The sequence below is a fragment of the Octopus sinensis genome, linkage group LG12 (assembly GCF_006345805.1).
Source record: "Octopus sinensis linkage group LG12, ASM634580v1, whole genome shotgun sequence".
NCBI lineage: Eukaryota > Metazoa > Mollusca > Cephalopoda > Octopoda > Octopodidae > Octopus > Octopus sinensis.
The window spans coordinates 56,021,598-56,041,852 of NC_043008.1; the positions used below are offsets into that span (position 1 = coordinate 56,021,598).

The following is a 20,255-nucleotide window of genomic DNA, read 5'->3' on the forward strand; positions in this document are numbered from 1 at the left end:
CATCTGGCTCGCCAGTCGTCAGCGAAACCGTCCAACCCATGCCAGGATGGAAAGCGGACATTAAATGGTGATGATGATGATGATGATGATGATATATATATCCCACTGCATAGCACCTGGGACAAGTGTCTACTACTATAGCCTCAGGCTGACCAAAGCCATGTGAGTGGATATGGCAGATGGAAACTGAAAGAAGCCTGTTGTGTATATACAGTATATGTGTGTCTATGCATGGGGTGGGGGTATCCTACACAGTGCTTATGTGTTTATATCCCCATAACTTAGCAGTTTGGCAAAAGAGGCTGATAGAATAAGCGCCAGGCTTAGAGAGAAAAGAATAAGCACTAGGGTAGATTCATGTGACTAAAAATTTTTGAAGCCAATACTCCAGCCTGGCCACAGTCTATGACTGAAACATGTAAAAGACAAAAGATACACACACACACACATACACAGAGTACTGCACATACACACACACACACACACACACACACACACACAGAGTAACACACACACACACACACACAGAGTATCACATACACAGAGTAACGCACACACAGTAATGCACACACACACTCACACACAGAGTACCGCACACTCACACACAGAGTACCGCACACTCACACACAGAGTAAGGCACACACACACACAGTAATGCACGTGCACACACACAGAGTAACGCACACACATATGCATGTGTGTGTTACTGTCTCCTTGCTTTGATTCTCATGATAAGTTCCATTGCTATGCAAGAAGTATCCTTCAGAATTTCCAATCTTCCATGAAAACATGTCTGGTCATGAGTGAGTGTGTGTGTGTGGGGGGGGAATATAAGTCCTTTCTTGGAAGCAGATGACGGTTGGCAACAAGGAAGGGCACCTAGCCATGGAAAATTCACTCCAACAAATCCCATCCAACCCATGCAAGAATGGAAAAGTGGACATTAAAGATGACGATGATGATGATGATGATGATGATGATGATGGTGATGATGGTTTACAAACTTAAATAGAGATTCCAGATTTATGTAAACCTGATATTTACCACTTTCTACTCTCTAAGCACTCAAAACATGAGTCCAGCAGCTTGGTGCCACTTTCTTTTCCTTTTTTTTTGTTAATGCTGTCGGATGTTACCAGAAATGGTTCAAACTTTAACAATGTCACTCCTGAGATCAGACTAAAACATGGGAGGAGAGAGAGAAAGGCAGAGGCAGAGGCATTGCATCAATAAGAGGCGCTTTACTGTCGCAGTGTTGAGTTAAGAACTTCCTGTGGAACAACGCCCATCTAGGAAGAAAGGAGTGCTGTTGCAGGAACCATAATAACAACACTTAGGCTCTGGCCAATGAGAAAACAGCTGTATGGTCATTAGGTTATTAGACCGGCTAGAAATAGCAGCCAAATCTCCCTCAGATTATACCATGTCGTCATAAAAAAAAAACAGAGAACACTAGGAACGTAATGCTAGGTACAATGCCTGAAATACAGTTGGGTGGTCATATTTGGAAATTCTTTGATCATGGGTCAGCCTAGAGTTAAACAACTATAGCCGCTTTTACACATAAGCAATAGAGGGGCCTACTCAACCTGCTAGGTATTTCTTTTCTCTCTTTAACTCATTTCAGTCATTTGACTGTGGCCATGCTGGAGCACCACCTTGGTGGATTTTAGCCAAATTGATCTCAGGATTTATTTTTTTAAAGCCTACTACTTATTCTGTCGGTCATTTTATGCTGAACTGCCAAGTTATGAGGGGAAGGGGCGTAAACACACCAACACTGGTTGTCAAGCGGTGATGGGAGTCCAAAGATGCATACACTCACGATGGGTTTCTTTCAGTTTCTGTCTCCCAAATCCACTCATAAGGTTTTGGTTGGCCTGAAGCTGAAGTAGAAGACACTTACTCAAGGTGCCTCACAGTGGGACTGAACCTGGAACCATGTGGTTGGGAAGGTTTTTTTACCATGCGGCCACCTGTCAAAAAACCTTATCTTTATCATCCTGAAAAATAAAAGGACACATTGAGTAATTTAGGCCCAGATACACAAAAGATGGGATGAAGGAATGCCTTTGATCAAAAGGTTACTTGATCATGGCTGACCTAGGACAAAATTGCAACAGCATAATATTTACACCAAATCATGTTGCATCCTTGTTTATTCCCAGATTAGTGCTGATCTGGCAGACATCTGATCAAATGTGTTCTAGCTATGACTATAATCTTCTATTTCAAACACAGTGTATTTATATATATTATTTACATTATTTACATTTGATAGATATTTGTCCTCATCTTGTTTGTTGTTAACACGTTTTGGCTGATATATCCTCCAGCCTTCATCAGGTGTCTTGGGGAAATTTCGAACCTGGGTTCTCATTCCTAAGATATTTTTCAATGTTGTTGTTGTTGTTGTGTTGTTGTTGTTGTTGTTGTTGTTGTTATTATTATTATTATTATTATTATTATTATTATTATTATTATTCAGTACTGCCTGACTGGCCCTCGTGCCAGTGGCATGTAAAAGCACCCACTACACTCTCGGAGTAGTTGGCATTAGGAAGGGCATCCAACTGTAGAAACTCTGCTAGATCAAGATTGGAGCCTGGTGCAGCCATCTGGTTTGCCAGTCCTCAGTCAAATTGGCCAACCCATGCTAGCATGTAAAACAGACATTAAACGATGATGATGATGATGATGATGATGATTATTATTTTTCAGGTCACTGCCTGGAATTGAACTTGAAATCTTGGGGTTAATAGCCCGTGCTCTTAACCACAACGCCATATACCTGAATAATAATAATTATAATGATAATAATAATGATAATAATAATAATAATAATAATAATAATAATAATAATAATAATAATAATATCGAAAAATACCTTAGGAATGAGAACCCAGGTTCAAAATTTCCCCAAGACACCTGATGAAGGCTGGAGGGTATATCAGCCGAAACATGTTAAAAACAAACAAGATGAGGACAAATATCTGTCAAATGTAAATAATGTACATAATTCCTCATCTCTTAAATATAGAACAGTCATGAATGACCATGGGATTGCACCTAGAAAGTTACCTTCCGAGGCACAAGTCTGGGCAATGTGGTTTATTGTAGATCGGTTGTTGTCCATCCATACCAGCCTCCCCTCTTCATGCCACCAATGTTATCCAAAGGAAAGGCAAAGGCTGATATAGCTTGGTGCCAGTGACCTCACAACTCATTTCTATAGCTGAGTGAACTGGAGCAACATGAAGAACACAACATACAACATGGTCTTGGATTCAAACTCAATGGTTTGACAGGAGCTGACCAGCTGGGGAGCTGTCCAAACTCCAGTTGTCTGTTGTGGCATGATTTCTACAGCTGGATGCCCTTCCTGATGCCAACTGCTTTGCAGAGTGTGTTGGGTCCTTTTTACATGCTACTGGCATGGGTGCATTTTCACAGCATCACCATGAGTGCATTTCATGTGGTACTGGCACCTCTGAAGGACCAGCCTGTATGTATGGATGATGGTGATTTTACTTCACTTGATGTGTCTTCTCATGCACCACAAATCACTGCAACTTCCAGTCTATTGTGATTTCCTCAGTGAGGCCCAGCTCCTGAAGATTCTTTCTCACCACATCATCCAACATCCTCCTGGGTCTACCCCTTCCACAGGTACCCTTCACGGTTAGAGATTGGCACTTCCTTACACAGCTGTCCTTATTCATACATATCGCATGACCAAACCAGTGCAATCTTCTCTCTTGCACACAACATCTCATGCTCCTTATACCCAGTTTTCCTCTTAAATCATTTTCACTCTGTCATGCATGCATACTGACATTACCCATCCAGCAGAGCATGAGAATAACTTTGCAAAAAGCGATCTACAGAGTAAATACCATGCTTGAAATAAAGAGTACTGGGGTTGGTTTGTTTGGTTGAAAATCATTCAAAGCAGAGCTCCAGCATGGTCACTGGCCAAAGACTTAAACAAATAAAAGATATAAAGACAAAAAAACCAAAAAAAGTACCTATATATCTAATTCTTTAATTATTATTTTTTTCTCCATCAAAGTTTTTATCATTCCTCTTTTTTGAAATGACATTAAATAAATAAAAAAAAAAAATTTCTCCAATTTTTTTTTCTTAATATTTCATTCCGTTTCCTTTATAAATTACATATCATTAGTCACTAATGAACAGCTCACTGCTAATTTCAGGAGATTGAGTGACTGTTGAAGTAGTTTGAGGCCAAGTGAGGTGTTGTTGAGAATGCATGACTAGAAACTAAACAGCATAGTCAAATATGATATCTATCTTTGAAGATGATGATGATAATGGTAATGGTAGTGGTGATGGTGGTGATAATTGTAATAGTTCCTCTGTTGATTATATCTGAAAACTGGTATGTTTTGCGACTAAAACAGTTGGTTGGATGAGTCAGGTTTGGTTGGTCAAAGAATTTTTTTGCTGTTCATATTCTTTCGGCAGTACTGCCCTGTGTTAGTTTTCCACGGCCAAAAACGGCAAATGCTCTTCAGTCTGCTACAGAACTTCTAAGTGGTCTCTTGACCTGCTGATATTTATAAAATCTAATCTCCCTTGAATCATGCCCTTCTGAGCTGAAAAGCGAAGTCTGTGCCATGCCAAATAGCAGAGCTTTATTGCGGTTGCTTGATCTTTTAAAAATAGTAGCCAGATCTCTCTCAAATCACACCCTCCTGTCATAAAAAAAAAGAAGGCCACGTTGAACCAAGGGACCTTCAGTGTGGTTACTTGAAGAGTTGGAAATAGCAGCCAAATCTCTCCCAAATCACATTCTCTTGTCATAAAAATGGAAGACCACATTGGACCAAGGGATCCTCAATGTATTTTGCTCAACCTGTTTGAAATAGCAGTTAAATATCCTTCAAATCAAACCCTGCTGTCTTAATAGAAGGCTGCATTGAACAAAGTGACCCTCTATGTTTGCTTGATTTGTTAGAAATAACAGCCAAATCTCTCTTAAATCACATCCTCCTGTCATAAAAAAAGAAGGCTACATTGAGCTGAGCTGTGGGATCAACAGTGTGGTCATAATGTTGTTTTATTAGTGGGCATATCTGGAGTGTCCCAGACTGTGCCTGTCCAGATGCACCCTTCTGTGGTTGCTTGATCTGTTAGAAATAACAGCCAAATTTCCCTTGATTAATATACTCCTTCGTACACTGGATGAATAAAAGATGCGATGGTTATGACTGGAAGATCTTTGATCATAGTCTGCTGGTTCCTTGGTGATATGTAGTTACCATTTACTAAGAACTTGAGTATCATTGTTGAATGTCATGTTGTTGACCTCAGGTCAACATTGGTTGACCCCCACCTAAGGCATTCCATCCATTCCAGCCATGGCCATCAGGTCTTTTTACATATCTGAAAATACACTGTCCAATCGTTTATCTTTTACTTGTTTCATTCATTGAACCACGGCCATACTGGGGCACTGCCTTGAAAGGTGTTGGTCAAAGAAATCACCCCAGATACATTTTTTTTGTTAAGACTGGTACTTATCCTATCAGTCTCAGTTGCTGAACTGCTAAGTTATGGGGATGTAAACAAAGCAAAAGCGGTTGTTAAGTGGTGAAAGTGAGATGTGCTATTACTCTCTCTCTCTCTCTCTCTCTCTCTCTCTCTCCATCTATCTAGCTGTGTTTCACATAGTTAGATAGATGGAGAGAGAGAGAGAGTTTCTGTCTACCAAATTTACTCATGAAGCATTTGTCAGCACAGGGACTGAACCTGAAACCACGTGGTTGCAAATCAAACTTCTTAACCACACAGCCATACTTCTACATGCATGACAGGCTTCCTCATAGTTTCCATCTACCAAATTTACTCCCAAGGGATTAAGTCAACCTGGGGCTATAATAAAAGACACTAGAATTGAACTCAAAACCATGTCTTTGGAAAGTGAGCTTCTTAGCAACACATCCATGCCTGTATGCTATTACAGTGTGTGTGTGTGTGTGTTAGGATGTTAGTATTGGGGTCTAGGGCTGTTGATTTTCAGTGAAGGTGAGACCTTGCATTTGTAATGACTGTGAGGGTTCTAGTTGTGTGTTGTTCACGTCGAAGCGAGTGGAGTGCGATAATGTTTTCTTGGTATGTGCAGTGATTGCGTTTCTTTGCAGTTGGTAGGTTGTGGCTGGAGGAAGACTTAGTTGCTATTTATAGCAGGTCGTCTAAACATGTAGAAGCACCCACTTTGGTATGACGGTTTATAGTTTCAGTAGGGACAGACGTGCCCCAAAGACACTCCTAGCCATACCATTTTGCCCTCGTGACCCCATGGTTTACGAAATATTCTCCACGTTCCCTTCCCATATGTTTTTATAAACATATCAGGGCATACTTGGAAGTAATTATGAATGAAAACAGTCTTAGACAAATATTGCTTGTATATCTGCCGCTGTTATCAACTCAACAGATGTTATCTAACCGTTTCTGCAGCTATCGTTTGCAGTAGAGGTGTCTGAGAGATGATACCATCTTATTTGCATAAACTTTGAAATTACAAGAAAATACCATGAGAACGTGTGTGTTTTACAATTAAACCGACAAGCAAGGATGTTGTTGCTTGCTAAGTTTTGCTGAGTTTTGCTAAGTTTTTTTTTTGTATTTTTCTTTTGTTTATATATATATATATATATATATATATATAATATATATTTTTTTTTGTACTTCAGCTGTCACTTGTTGATGTGTTTTTGTTTATTATCTTTTATCTGTTGTCTCTTACTTGTTTTTGTCATTGGACTGCAGCCATGCTTGGGCCCTGCCTTGAAGGGGTTTCGTTGAATAGATCGTCCATCCCTTCCCCATTTCACCCTGCCCAGTGCTTTTGTTTTCTTGTTTTTAAAATCTGGTTACTTACTCTATTGATCTTATTTTGTTGGACTGCTAAGTTATGGGGATGTAAATACATTAACACTGGTTGTGGCCCCTACCTGGGACGTAGTCAGTCCACCTGTGCATACCTTCCTTCTTGTGACACTTGTGAAGACCTGTTGAGGCAAGTGAAAATCAAACAAAATCAAAATAGATGAACATCAATGGAATTTGTATCTTTGTGGTACCAGTGCCGGTGGCACACAAGAAAACCATCTGAACGTGGCCATAGCCAGTAGCGCACCGACTGGCCTCCATGCTGTGGGCACGTAACAATCACCATCCAATCGTGGCCGATCGCCAGCCTAATCTGGCTCCTGTGTCGGTGGCACATAAAAAACACTATCCGAGCGTGGCCGTTCGCCAGCCTTGTCTGGCACCTGTGTCGGTGGCAAATAAAAAACACCATCCGAGCGTGGTCGTCTGCTAGCCTTGTCTGGCACCTGTGTCGGTGGCACATAAAAACACCATCCGAGTGTGGCTGTTCGCCAGCCTCGTCTGGCCATGTGTCGGTGGCACAAAAAACACCATCCGAGCGTGGTCGTCTGCTAGCCTTGTCTGGCACCGTGTCGGTGGCACATAAAAACACCATCCGAGCGTGGCCGTTCGCAGCTTCGTCTGGCACCTGTGTCGGTGGCACTAAAAAACACCATCCGAGCGTGGCCGTCGCCAGTGTCGGTGGCACATAAAATCACCCACTACACTCTCGGAGTGGTTGGCGTTAGGAAGGGCATCCAGCTGTAGAAACACTGCCAGATCTGACTGGCCTGGTGCAGCCTTCGGGCTCCCCAGACCCCAGTTGAACCGTCCAACCCATGCTAGCATGGAAAGCGGACGTTAAAGGATGATGATGATGATGATGATGGTTGTCAAGCAGTAGTGATTGTAGGGTGGACTAACAGACACACACACATATATACACACACACACACACACACTTCTACATACATGAAGGCTTCCTCATAGTTTTCATCTACCAAATTTACTCACAAGGGATTAGTCAACCTGGGGCTATATTAAAAGACACTGAAACCGAACTCAAAACCATGTCTTTGGAATGTGAGCTTCTTAGCAACACATCCATGCCCGTGTGCTATACAGTGTGTGTGTTAGGATGTTAGTATTGAGGTCTAGGGCTGTTGATTTTCAGCGAATGGGAGACCTTGCATTTGTAGTGACTGTGAGGGCTCTAGTTGTGTGTTGTGGAGTACGATACTGTTTTCTTGGTACGTGCACTGATTGTGTCTTTTTGCAGTTGGAGGAGACAAAATTTGCATAAATTCAAAGGGATACCAGAGTTGATAAAACGTAGTCAGAGAGAGAGAGAGAGAGACAGAGAGAGAGAGAGAGAGAGAGAGAGAGAGAGAGAGAGAGAGAGAGAGAGAGAGAGAGAGAGAGAGAAAAAGGAAGGAAGAGAGAAATTGAGTGAGTGATTGAATGAGTTCCATAAGCTCAAATAGCAAGGTTGTGATTTCACAGAAAGCCACTAATTCATGAGATGAGCAATGGGATGATAGATAGAGTCCATAGGTATGTGAGATTTGCCAGGAGATTCATGTATTAGATGTACTTGAAAGCCTTGTTGATGTTGAGGGCAGCATTGATTCCACCAAATGATTTTGAGAATGAAATCTTAACTGTTGAGTGACATAAACAAGTATTTGTCCAGAATAAACAACTTTACAAAAGCTGCACTGATGGTCATTAACCTTTACTGCACAGAAGCCAAGTATACTTGGTTCTGTGCATTGAGACATGAAAATCAAGTTAATTCATTTTCACTCGTGGTGTTGTTCAGTATTCTCCATGTTTCATGTGACAAAGTGCACAATTTCAGCCAATTTTAATGAACCAGTTCATTGTCTGCATATCAGTAGACATGAATTTAATTGGCACATTAAAGAGGAAGAAAGATTCAAGGAGAATGGGATTGTCAATGGCCATGTTCACCCACTTTTGAGATGTGGGAAATGAGTACAATAGTTGTTAGGGGCCTGGTTAATTCATTCAGTATTATATGTTTGAAGGGTGGTAGGTGGTATAAGTGGTAAAGAAATGATAAATGATAAAGTTAGGTGGCAAGCTGGCAGAATCGTTAGCATGCCAGCCGAAATGCTTAGCGGTATTTTGTCTGCTGCTATATTCTGAGTTCAAATTCCGCTGAGGTTGACTTTGCCTTTCATCTTTTCGGGGTTGATAAATTAAGGACCAGTTATGCACTGAGGTCGATATAATCAACTTAATCCGTTTGTCTGTCCTTGTTTGTCCCCTTTGTGTTTAGCCCCTTGTGGATAGTAAAGAAATAGAAATAGGTATTTTGTCTGTCTTTACGTTCTGAGTTCAAATTCCGCCGAGGTTGACTTTGCCTTTCATCCTTTCAAGGTCGATAAATTAAGTACCAGTTACGCACTGGGGTCGATGTAATCGACTTAATCCCTTTGTCTGTCCTTGTTTGTCCTCTTTATATTTAGCCCCTTGTGGGCACTAAAGAAATAAGAAATGGTGAAGTTTGTGGTGTTTGGTTACATTCCTTTGCATTCTGAGTTCAAATGCTGCCAGAGTTGAATCAGAGCTACCTCTCCTTTTTCCATGTGTCAGTGAAATACCAGTTAAATTACTTGGCGTTTGATCTCATTGAATGTTTCCTTTCCATGTCATAGTTCTGACCTCATGTTTGTCCTACGTTTGAAATCTGATTTAATATGTTGTAATATTTTACTGTAATGATTTGTTAAATTAATTATCGTTAATTTTATTTGCAGTGCTATTGTGGAGAAATACTTATTGGAAAAATCTAGAATTGTTTCTCAAGCAAAAAATGAAAGGTAAGTTATCTTATATTCTTATATTCTACAATAATGACTTGGAGTAATAAGTGGTCTCTAAATTCCTTTCTATCCACACAACTGGGGCCCAAGTCTTGCCAGGTAGCTGAATTTTCTAGATATCCGATTATCTGATTCAGATTACCACAGTGCTTTGCAAAACTCATTAAGACCCTATATACACATTAGTATTATTATTAATACAAAAAGAATACAAGAACAAACTCCATCTGACTTGCTGCTGAAACCCTTTTAAAACACATCATACACCTTTATGCTCACTCTTCGTTGTATTTCTCAGTAGTAAAGTGTCAAAGTTTTGTTGTACTCCTACAACCCAAACACCGACAGAAAACAGCACAGCTCCCATGACTTCCGGAAACATTTTTTCATGCTAAGAGTTGCTGAAGCATGGAACAAACTGCCGGCATCAGTTGTTAGTTGTCGGAGCACTGCATCCTTCAAAACTTCCATGCTTCCTGAGATTCGCCAACACTACACCTGATTTCCTCCCCTCCATACACACGCAAGCATGTATCCGACTCCTACACTGTTCACTTGCCAGACATTTGCACATTACTGCATATGCTTTATACGCACTTTTGACAAGCTGTGGTGCATCTTAGCACTGTATACAATAATTCCATAATAATAATAATAATAATAATAATAATAATAGTAATAATAATAATAATAATTCCTCTGTAAAACCACTTGCCAAATAAGTACAACTCTGAAACAAATTCTTGTGTTTCAGTTTGATTTCTTTTCGTTTACTTGTGTCACTCATTGGATTGCAGCCATGCTAGGGCACCACCTTGCAAGGTTTAGTCAAACAGCCAAACCCCTAAGTTATGGGGTACTATCATACAGTGGAACTGAATCAGGAGCCATGTGGTTTGGAAGCAAACTTCTTACCACACAATGATGCCTGATAATAGCCAGAGGCATGGCTGTGTGGTTAAGAAGCTTGTTACCCAATCACTTGGTCCTGGGTTCAGTCCCACTGCATGTCACCTTGGGCAAATGTTGTCTGCTATAGTCAGGTCGACGGAATCTTTATCAGTGGATATAATTGATAGAAATTGAAAGAAGCCTGTTGTATATGTGTGTGTGTGTATGTTTCATATATCGTTTATGGAAGGCGGCGAGCTGGCAGACACGTTAGCGCGCGCTGGGCAAAATGCTTAGTGGTATTTCATCCCTCGTTACGTTCTGAGTTCAAATTTTGCCGAGGTCGACTTTGCTTTTCATGCTTTCGGGGTCGATATATAAAGTACCAGTTTCGTACTGTAATCAACTTAATCCCTTTGTCTGTCCTTGTTTGTCCCCTCTATGTTTAGCCCCTTGTGGGCAATTAAGAAATATATATCGTTTATGTTTGTTCTGCCCTTATTGTTTAACACCTGGTCCCGGTGCCACTTTGTTTGACTAAGCCCTCCAAGGCCGTGCCTTAGTACGGTCGCAGTCTCATGACTGAAACAAACAGGAGGTGCAACTGGGAACTGTTCAAAGACAGCCTTACTACGTAGTACAACACGGAAGAGAGCCCTTCCCTTGTTTATCCTTTTAAAAGCAACAGGATGCGATTTGATGGCTATCTCACTCTTCATTTCTTCTGATCAACTGACCACTTTGGGACTTCTCCCTTATTGCTTTATGCTAGGTTATTGTAAGGTTATGTTTCATATAAGGAATAATGTTGCACAGACCTTTGCTATTGTCTATAAAGTAAACAGCTGAAACAAATTCAAGGACGTTGTATAAACGATACAGCAAAAATAGAGATTGTATTACAAGTTGCTGAAGAAAAAAATACAAATAGCTTAATACATTATTATTATCATCATTATTATTATTATTATTATTATTATTATTATTATTATTATTATTATTATTATTATTATATTATTATTATTATTATTATTATTATTAGTAGTAGTAGTAGTAGTAGTAGTAGTAGTAGTAGTAGTAGTAGTAGTAGGGTGGCGAGCTGGCGAAATTGTTAGTATGCTGGGCAAAATGCTTGCCGATGTTTTGCCCATCTTTACGTTCTGAGTTCAAATTCTGCCGAGGCTGACTTTGCCTTTCATCCTTTCAGGGCCAATAAATTAAGTAACAGTCGAGCACTGGGGTCATTCTTTCGGGGTCGATAACATAAGAACCAGTTGAGCACTTGGGTCGATGTAATTGATTTACCCCCTCCCTTGAGCTTGCTGGCCTTGTGCCAAAATCAGAAACCATTAATATTATTATTATCATTATTATTATTATTATTATTATTATTATTATTATTATTGAGTGAGAGAGCAGTGCATGCCATCAAAGTGACACTGGGGTAAAATATACAAAGCCTAGTATACCCATCATAACCACTCGTCTGATAAGGGTACACTAGGCACATACATCACAACCATGTGTGTGTGACATGGTGATCTCATATCAAGATAAACAGCACATGACGTTGTAGGTAGGGCCCAGTTAGAAGTTTCTTCTGGTCGAGTAACCCATCCCGCTCAAAAGGTTTGTTTAAGGATGATGAACGAAACACCCATGTTTCCAGAGGTGAATTATCCAAGCCTCAAAGAATTCCTCTCAACACATGGCTATGATGCTCCCCCACTACTTCTGCTCGTGATCAGAGATGCACATATCGTCAGCAACTAAGGGACATGCTCAACTGGTTATGGTCAAACAACTGACAAGCAAATCTGTGGTATTGAGCAGAATATTTGCTGTAGGCCATCTTGTAATAATAATAATGATGGTACTGCATCAGGGCATTATTATTATTATTATTATTATTATTATTTTTATTATTATTATTATTATTATTATTATTATTATTATATCATCATCATCATCATCATCATCATCATCATCATCATCATCATCATCATCATCATCATCATCATCATCATCATCATCATCATCATCATCATCATCATCATCATCATCATCATCATCATCATCATCATATCATCATCATCATCATCATCATCATCATCATCATTCATCATCATCATCATCATCATCATCATCATCATCATCATTCATCATCATCATCATCATCATCATCATCATCATCATCATCATCATCATCATCATCATCATCATCATAATCATCATCATCATCATCATCATCATCATCATCATCATCATCTCATCATCAGTAGTAGTAGTAGTAGTAGTAGTAGTAGTAGTAGTAGTAGTAGGGTGGCGAGCTGGCGAAATTGTTAGTATGCTGGGCAAAATGCTTGCCGATGTTTTGCCCATCTTACGTTCTGAGTTCAAATTCTGCCGAGGCTGACTTTGCCTTTCATCCTTTCAGGGCCAATAAATTAAGTAACAGTCGAGCACTGGGGTCATTCTTTCGGGGTCGATAACATAAGAACCAGTTGAGCACTTGGGTCGATGTATTGATTTACCCCCTCCCTTGAGCTTGCTGGCCTTGTGCCAAAATCAGAAACCATTAATATTATTATTATCATTATTATTATTATTTTTATTATTATTATTATATTATTGAGTGAGAGAGCAGTGCATGCCATCAAAGTGACTGGGGTAAAATATACAAAGCCTAGTATACCCATCATAACCACTCGTCTGATAAGGGTACACTAGGCACATACATCACAACCATGTGTGTGTGACATGGTGATCTCATATCAAGATAAACAGCACATGACGTTGTAGGTAGGGCCCAGTTAGAAGTTTCTTCTGGTCGAGTAACCCATCCCGCTCAAAAGGTTTGTTTAAGGATGATGAACGAAACACCCATGTTTCCAAAGGTGAATTATCCAAACCTTCAAGAATTCCTTTCAACACATGGCTATGATGCTCCCCCACTACTTCTGCTCGTGATCAGAGATGCACATATCGTCAGCAACTAAGGGACATGCTCAACTGGTTATGGTCAAACAACTGACAAGCAAATCTGTGGTATTGAGCAGAATATTTGCTGTAGGCCATCTTGTAATAATAATAATGATGGTACTGCATCAGGGCGTTATTATTATTATTATTATTATTATTATTATTATTATTTTTATTTTTGTTGTTGTTGTTATTTAAGTCGGTGATCTGACATGGTGGTGCATAGCCTTGAAGTGATTTATCAAACAAATCAAACTCAGTATTTATACTCTTTGTTATTAAGTTGGGCACTTAAGTCTGTTGGTCTCTTTTGCTGCAGTGCTTCATTATGGAGTTGTAAATAAACCAACATTGGTTATCAATCAGTGTGTGTGTGTGTGTGTGACAAACACAGGCATAAAATCACACACACCTAGACATCGTGTGTGTGTTTGTATGATATGGGCTTCAACACAGTTTCCCGCTAACAAATTGATTTGCAAAGTATTGGTTGGCCTGAGACTGTAGTAGAAAACACCTGCCATCACCACCACCACCACCACCACCATGACAACCATCATCGCCCCTACCACCTTCTCAATCACCGCTGCAACCTCCCCACAACCACCGCTCCAGTGACCACCACCACCACCACCATCACCTTTAGTTAGATGTAATGTTGAGTAATTACTTACTGAGAGATTTGTCAACTGCTTTAAAATACAGGCTTCACTTTGTGCATGCATGTATGTGACCAAATTGTACACTTGCAACTTGTTTATACTGTTATGAGAATGGCTTTGAGTGGCAGCGGCGGAATGCTTATGTCATCAGATGGCAAAGGTAGTCTTTGTTGATCTAAGAATCTTAGTTCAGAACCAACTCCAGTGGCCGTTTGGTTGGCTGTCGAGCTTTCTGAACTGCAGCCTTCTGTTGTTGACACTGCGGTACCTGTCACATGTTGGTTGGGGCCTTCTTCCCTGTCCCCTTCCAACTCCCCCGGTTTGTTTACATTTGCTTCATTTACTCTGCAATTTTTTACCTGTTGCGTTGCTCTCGTTGCCATGGTGATATTTAAGGGTGTGTGCAGGCCAGTGGCTCTGGTGATTGTGAAATGCTTAGCTTAAAACTTAGGCTTCTCTCTCTCTCTCTCTCTTTTTACTTGTTTCAGTCATTTTTGACTGCGGCCATGCTGGAGCACTGCCTTTAATCCAGCAACTCGACCCCGGGACTTATTCTTTGTAAGCCCAGTACTTATTCTATCAGTCTCTTTTGCCGAATCGCTAAGTGACGGGGACATAAACACACCAGCATTGGTTGTCAAGCAATACCAGGGGGACAAACACAAACACACACGCACACACATATATATATATATACATATATACGACAGGCTTCTTTCAGTTTCCGTCTACCAAATCCACTCACAAGGCTTTGGTCGGCCCGAGGCTATAGTAGAAGACACTAGCCCATGGTGCCACGCAGTGGGACTGAACCCGGAACCATGTGGTTGGTAAACAAGCTACTTACCACACAGCCACTCCTGCTTGTTAACTAGTTTGGGAAGTTTTTTTTACCTGAGACTGTCTCTCTTGGAAGTGTTTATATCTTTTATGTTTTACCTGTCTTAGTTATGGAACTGTGGCCATGCTGGAGCACCACTTGAACAAATTGGTCCAAGTGCTTATTTTATGGTTTTTGTTCTTGTTTTTTTTTTTAAAGCCTGGTACTTATTCTATCAGTCTCTTTTGCTGAACTGTAAAGACATGGGGATGTAAACAAACTATAGGCGTGTGGTTGTGTGGTGTGGTAAGAAGCTAGCTCCCTGACTGACATGGCTCCAGGTTCATTCCCACTGCTTGGCAAGTGTCTTTTACTAAAACCTCATTTGGGCTGACCAAAAGCCTTGTGAGAGGATATGGCAGATGGAAACTGAAAGAAGCTCATGTTGTAAGATTTGTCACATATGTTGAAGAGCAGAGTGTCAAGTGGGTATTCATGTTGTTGGCCCTTCTAGGGTTATCTTCCTCAGTACCACTACCACCATTACTGCTACCATCATCAACCCTACTACTACTACTACTACTACTACTACTACTACTACTACTACTACTACTACTGCTGCTGCTGCTGCTGCTGCTACCGCCACCACCACCACCACCATGTCTGTCTGTTGGCCCCTGCCATTACCCATGTTGTGATTGTTTCTGTTCCTAGCAGCAGCAGTGTATTTATGTGTGTCTTTGTGTTTGTGTTTACCCACATACATACACACACACACACACTGTCACTTGACAATTGGTGTTGGCTTCTTTATGTCCCTGAAACTTAGCAGTTTGGCAAAAAGACCCTGATAGAATAAGTACTAGGCTTACAAAGAATAAGTACTGGGGTTGAATTTGCTCGACTAAAGGCGGTGCTCCAGCATGTGTGTGTGTGTGTGTGTGTGTGTGTGTATGTTTAGTGACAGTAAGGTGTGATTTGGCTGCTATTTCTAGCAGTTTGAATGACCACATAGAGGCTCAGTCATCAGTGGCCATGAATTGGAAGTTTTCTAGGGTGTCTCATCCAGATATAGTTATAAGATATTAATATAAGCCATTCCTACACTCAGCATGCAAGAACAATTTATTTTTATTTTCGATGATATCAACTGGTATTTAAGAAAAACAAGCAAAAAAACACAAAAAACAAAAACGAAGGAAAGCAAAAGTTCTCCACAAAAACAAAAAAGAACTTTTTGATAATTTCATTCGTTATCATGTTGCATCTATGCTTGGCTGTCGGTCTCGTCTGATAAATATCTTCCATAAATATCCTAATCTATTTAAATAGCCAACATTATTTATTTAGAAGGCATAATTTCAGCCACTCCATTTCAAGATTGTTTTTCACACTTCACCTGGTTTTTTTCTGCTTAATGTGAAACATAGGAAGATGTCTCAGCCAATTATTTTGGTCCAGAAAGTTCTATATTCCTGTCTATGTGTGACTGTTGTTGTTTTTGTTTAGCCCCAGGTTCGATGTAATGGAGCAAACTTATGGCTAAAAGCATTCCAAACAGAACAACCTGTTTTTTTTTTTTTCTTTTACTTCTTTTAGATTGATAGGTTATAACTTGAGGGGAAATTTGGTTGCTATTTCTAGCAGTTTGTGTAACCACATTCAAGCGCCCCAAACTCCGCTGAGGTTGACCTTGCCTTTCATTTTTCCGGGATTGATAAAATAAGTACCAGTTGAGTACTGGGGATCAATGTAATTGACTTACCCTCCCCCCCTAAATTGCTGGCCTTGTGTCAAAATCTGAAACCAGTATCTATATTTAGTTCACAGATGAGATCCAGCGATTCTCTGTATATCAGACACTTGATAGTGCTCAAAAGACTCAAACCATGACTCTGATGTCTTTACATAATTGCCCCCCCCCCCCCTCTCTCTATATATATATATAGAAGCATTGGAGAGTTGCTTGCACCAGCAGTTGGAGAACTGTTGCTACTGCTCCTACTGCTACTTGTTTGTTTGTTTGTTTGTTGAGCGAAGCGGTCTTCGTCCTAGAAGTTCGAAACGTGGTCCTTTGCTATTCGTAAGACCTGAAGAAGAGAAAGCAGGTCAGCCCCCGACACCGAGAGCATCGACGGATGGATGAATGCGCATCCAGGCTCAGCGGTTGCGTAGGAAGTCGGAGACAAGAAACAGGAAGAAAGAGTATGAGAAAGTTGGAGCGAAAGAGTACAACAGGGGTCGCCACCACCCCCTGCCGGAGCCTCGTAGAGCTTTAGGTGTTTTCGCTCAATAAACACACACAACGCCTGGTCTGGGAATTGAAACCGTGATTCTCCGACCGCAAGTCCGCTGCCCTAACCACTGGGCCATTGCGCCTCCACTGCTACTGCTGCAAACCTGAACACTGAGCAGTTTAAATAAAATAACAAAATTGGTGTAACTAGACATTTCTTGGACTAACTTCATTAGCTAATAGCTGTTTCTGCTATACGGTGTAATGCACTCGTAGTTGAATGAAACTGTGTCAGCCTATAGCTTCATCAGAGCTTCAAACACGAAGTGCAATGTTTGCAGCTTCGATGAAATAGGCAGGTAGTAGATAGAAAAATGTGTAGATAGATAGATATTTAGGTAGATAAGTAGAGGTACATGACTTGATAGATAGATAGATGGATGAACGGGGAGAGAGAGAGAGAGAGAGAGAGAGAGAGAGAGAGAGAGAGAGAGAGAGAGAGAGAGAGAGAGAGAGAGAGAGAGAGAGAAAGAGAGAGAGAGAGAGAGAGAGAGAGAGAGAGAGAGAGAGAGAGAGAGAGAGAATATTAATTCTGCATATGATACTTCAGTTGTTATTTCCGATTGGATGTTCAATTAATTTTGTTTTTTTATTTCTTGCTTCCAGGAATTACCATGTCTTTTATTATCTTCTGAAAGGAGCCTCTGCAGAAGAACGAAGTTTTCTTCATTTACACGATGCCACGGAGTATCATTACCTTTCTCAGGTAACATTGCCACCTTCAGGCAAAATTACACTGTTTCTAAACCCTTTATTCTTCCTCTTTACTACCATTTTCTTTCACTCCCTAGAATACCAACTGACTTGAACACAATACACATGACCACAAATTATGGTTTGGGAACAGTTAATTGAAATGATCTTTACTTGTGTTATAGACCCCAGCAGGATAAAAGGGAAGGTCAGCTGCAATGGGGATTGAACTCAGAGTCAGAAGTGACTGGACTGAATACTGTAAAATAATTTTGTCTGACACTGTGAGTTCTGCTGTATAGATCTCAAGCAATTTCAAACACTCTATACTTTCCAACCACATGGTTCCTTTTTCAGTCCCACTGCATGGTACCATGAGCTATTGTCTTCTACAATAGCCCTGGGCTGACCAAAGCCTTGGGAGTGGGTTTAGTTCATGGAAACTGAGAGAAACCCATCTTTGACTGAAGAATTGCAATATTCAATGACTAATCCATTAGAGGGTCCAGCACCACCACTACCACCATCATAGTTCCATCCATCCATCCATTCATTTTTCTACCATGTGTCTCTTCAGAGTCCTCAGGTACCTCCTCCATAAGCTCCTATCAGAAGTGACTGTCATTACACGTCCCAACTGTATTCTCAAGTGTTGGCACCTTGGGCAAGTGTCTTCTCCGATAGCCTCAGGTCAACCAAAGCCTTGTAAGTGGATTTAGCAGATGGAAACTAAAAGAAGCCCATCATATATAAATATATAAAAAAAATAATAAAAACTGAAAGTTAGTTAGAGGTTTAGTCGCAATTTTTCAGATTCTGTATTTCTTATTAAAAAAAAGAAAAGCGAAAGAAGTCTTTAATTACCCTATTTTTAATTATTTACTTAAAATTTAAACCAATCAGAAATATTTGCTCCACATTTGCACTCTTCAAGCAACAAAAAGACAAAAAAAAAGAAAAAAATGTTTGTTTACTTTTATATATATATGAAAAATACAAAAAAATGTTCAAATCAGAAAAACCGTGAAATTATTTTTTATATAGAAAAGAGATCTTTGAAAACTGGATGTCTTTTATACTAGTTTTTCTTTTAAACATTTCTCCTCAAAGAATAAATCAATGTTTATTTTCCCCTTCCTATATAACTGTTGTCGTCATCATCATCATCATCATCGTTGTTGTTGTTGTTAGGTAGGTCTAATAATTGAGTTCTTAGTGTTTGTCTATGATATGAAATACAGAGTTTTGCTAATGGCAACTGAGTAAACATCCATACTTTCTTTTAAATCTATCAATTATATGCGTCTCCTTTTTCATTTGCATCAGTAGTGTAATGATATACATTTGTGTGTATATGTATATAACTACATAGGTAGATAAATCTATCTGGGTCATTTTCTTTTCACACTCATCACCACGAATGTCTTAAACAGTTGCTCAACTTGAGTGTAATCCAAGGTTATTTAGTCTTCACTTATATGAAAACAAACGCTGAATGTAAATATTGTTCCAATATATATTTCTTAATTTAATAAGAATACTAAACTTGTTCTCAAAATAATGTTATTAATTCTCAGAGCGTAACCATTTATCATCTATATGTTTCTTGCCTGTTTTGTCCATATTAGTGTTAGCTTTTTATAATGAGTCTTTTCGTTAACTTATCTAGTCATTTATTCTGATGTCATTTTAAAATCTTCTTACCCTTATCCATAGAAGTGGGCTCTCTTTCTTGTTTTGTCTCCTGTTGGATCCCTGCTTTTTTACTTACTTACTTACTTGTATTTGTGGCGACATTCACCCTGGGCGGGTTGAGTCGGCTTCTTCTACCACCCTCGAGGCATCTCGAACCAGGGCAGTGGAAGTAGTTTCGTGGGAATATGTGGATTTCACAAGCGATCCCCAACAATCCCGCATGTAGAGACATCCTGTTTGCCACAGATTGTCCGCAGACGCAGGGACAGAATGACCGAGGAGCCGCCGGCTGCCGAAACAGACACTCCGAGGATTTTCACCAGAGCCCCGTCTGCCGGGTTGTGGCCCTAATACAACTCGGTGTCAGACCTATCCGCCTTGGGTGGCCCTACCAGGAACTGAAGTTCACGACGGCATAGCTCTGACACTACCCGTTGCCAGCATCCCCACTACGGTGAGGAGAG

The 20,255-nt window shown here is 40.1% G+C and overlaps 1 protein-coding gene across 20 annotated transcripts in view; it reads left to right on the plus strand.

Moving 5' to 3' along the window:
- LOC115218076 (unconventional myosin-IXAa) overlaps positions 1-20,255 on the plus strand; it is a 446,542-nt gene that overhangs the window by 197,300 nt on the left and 228,987 nt on the right. For all 20 annotated transcript variants that reach the window (XM_036507998.1, XM_036508006.1, XM_036507996.1 and 17 more), the window contains exons 4-5: positions 9,687-9,749; positions 18,010-18,109. In XM_036507998.1, coding sequence (XP_036363891.1) covers positions 9,687-9,749; positions 18,010-18,109 — 163 coding nt within the window. The remainder of the gene's footprint in view (positions 1-9,686; positions 9,750-18,009; positions 18,110-20,255) is intronic.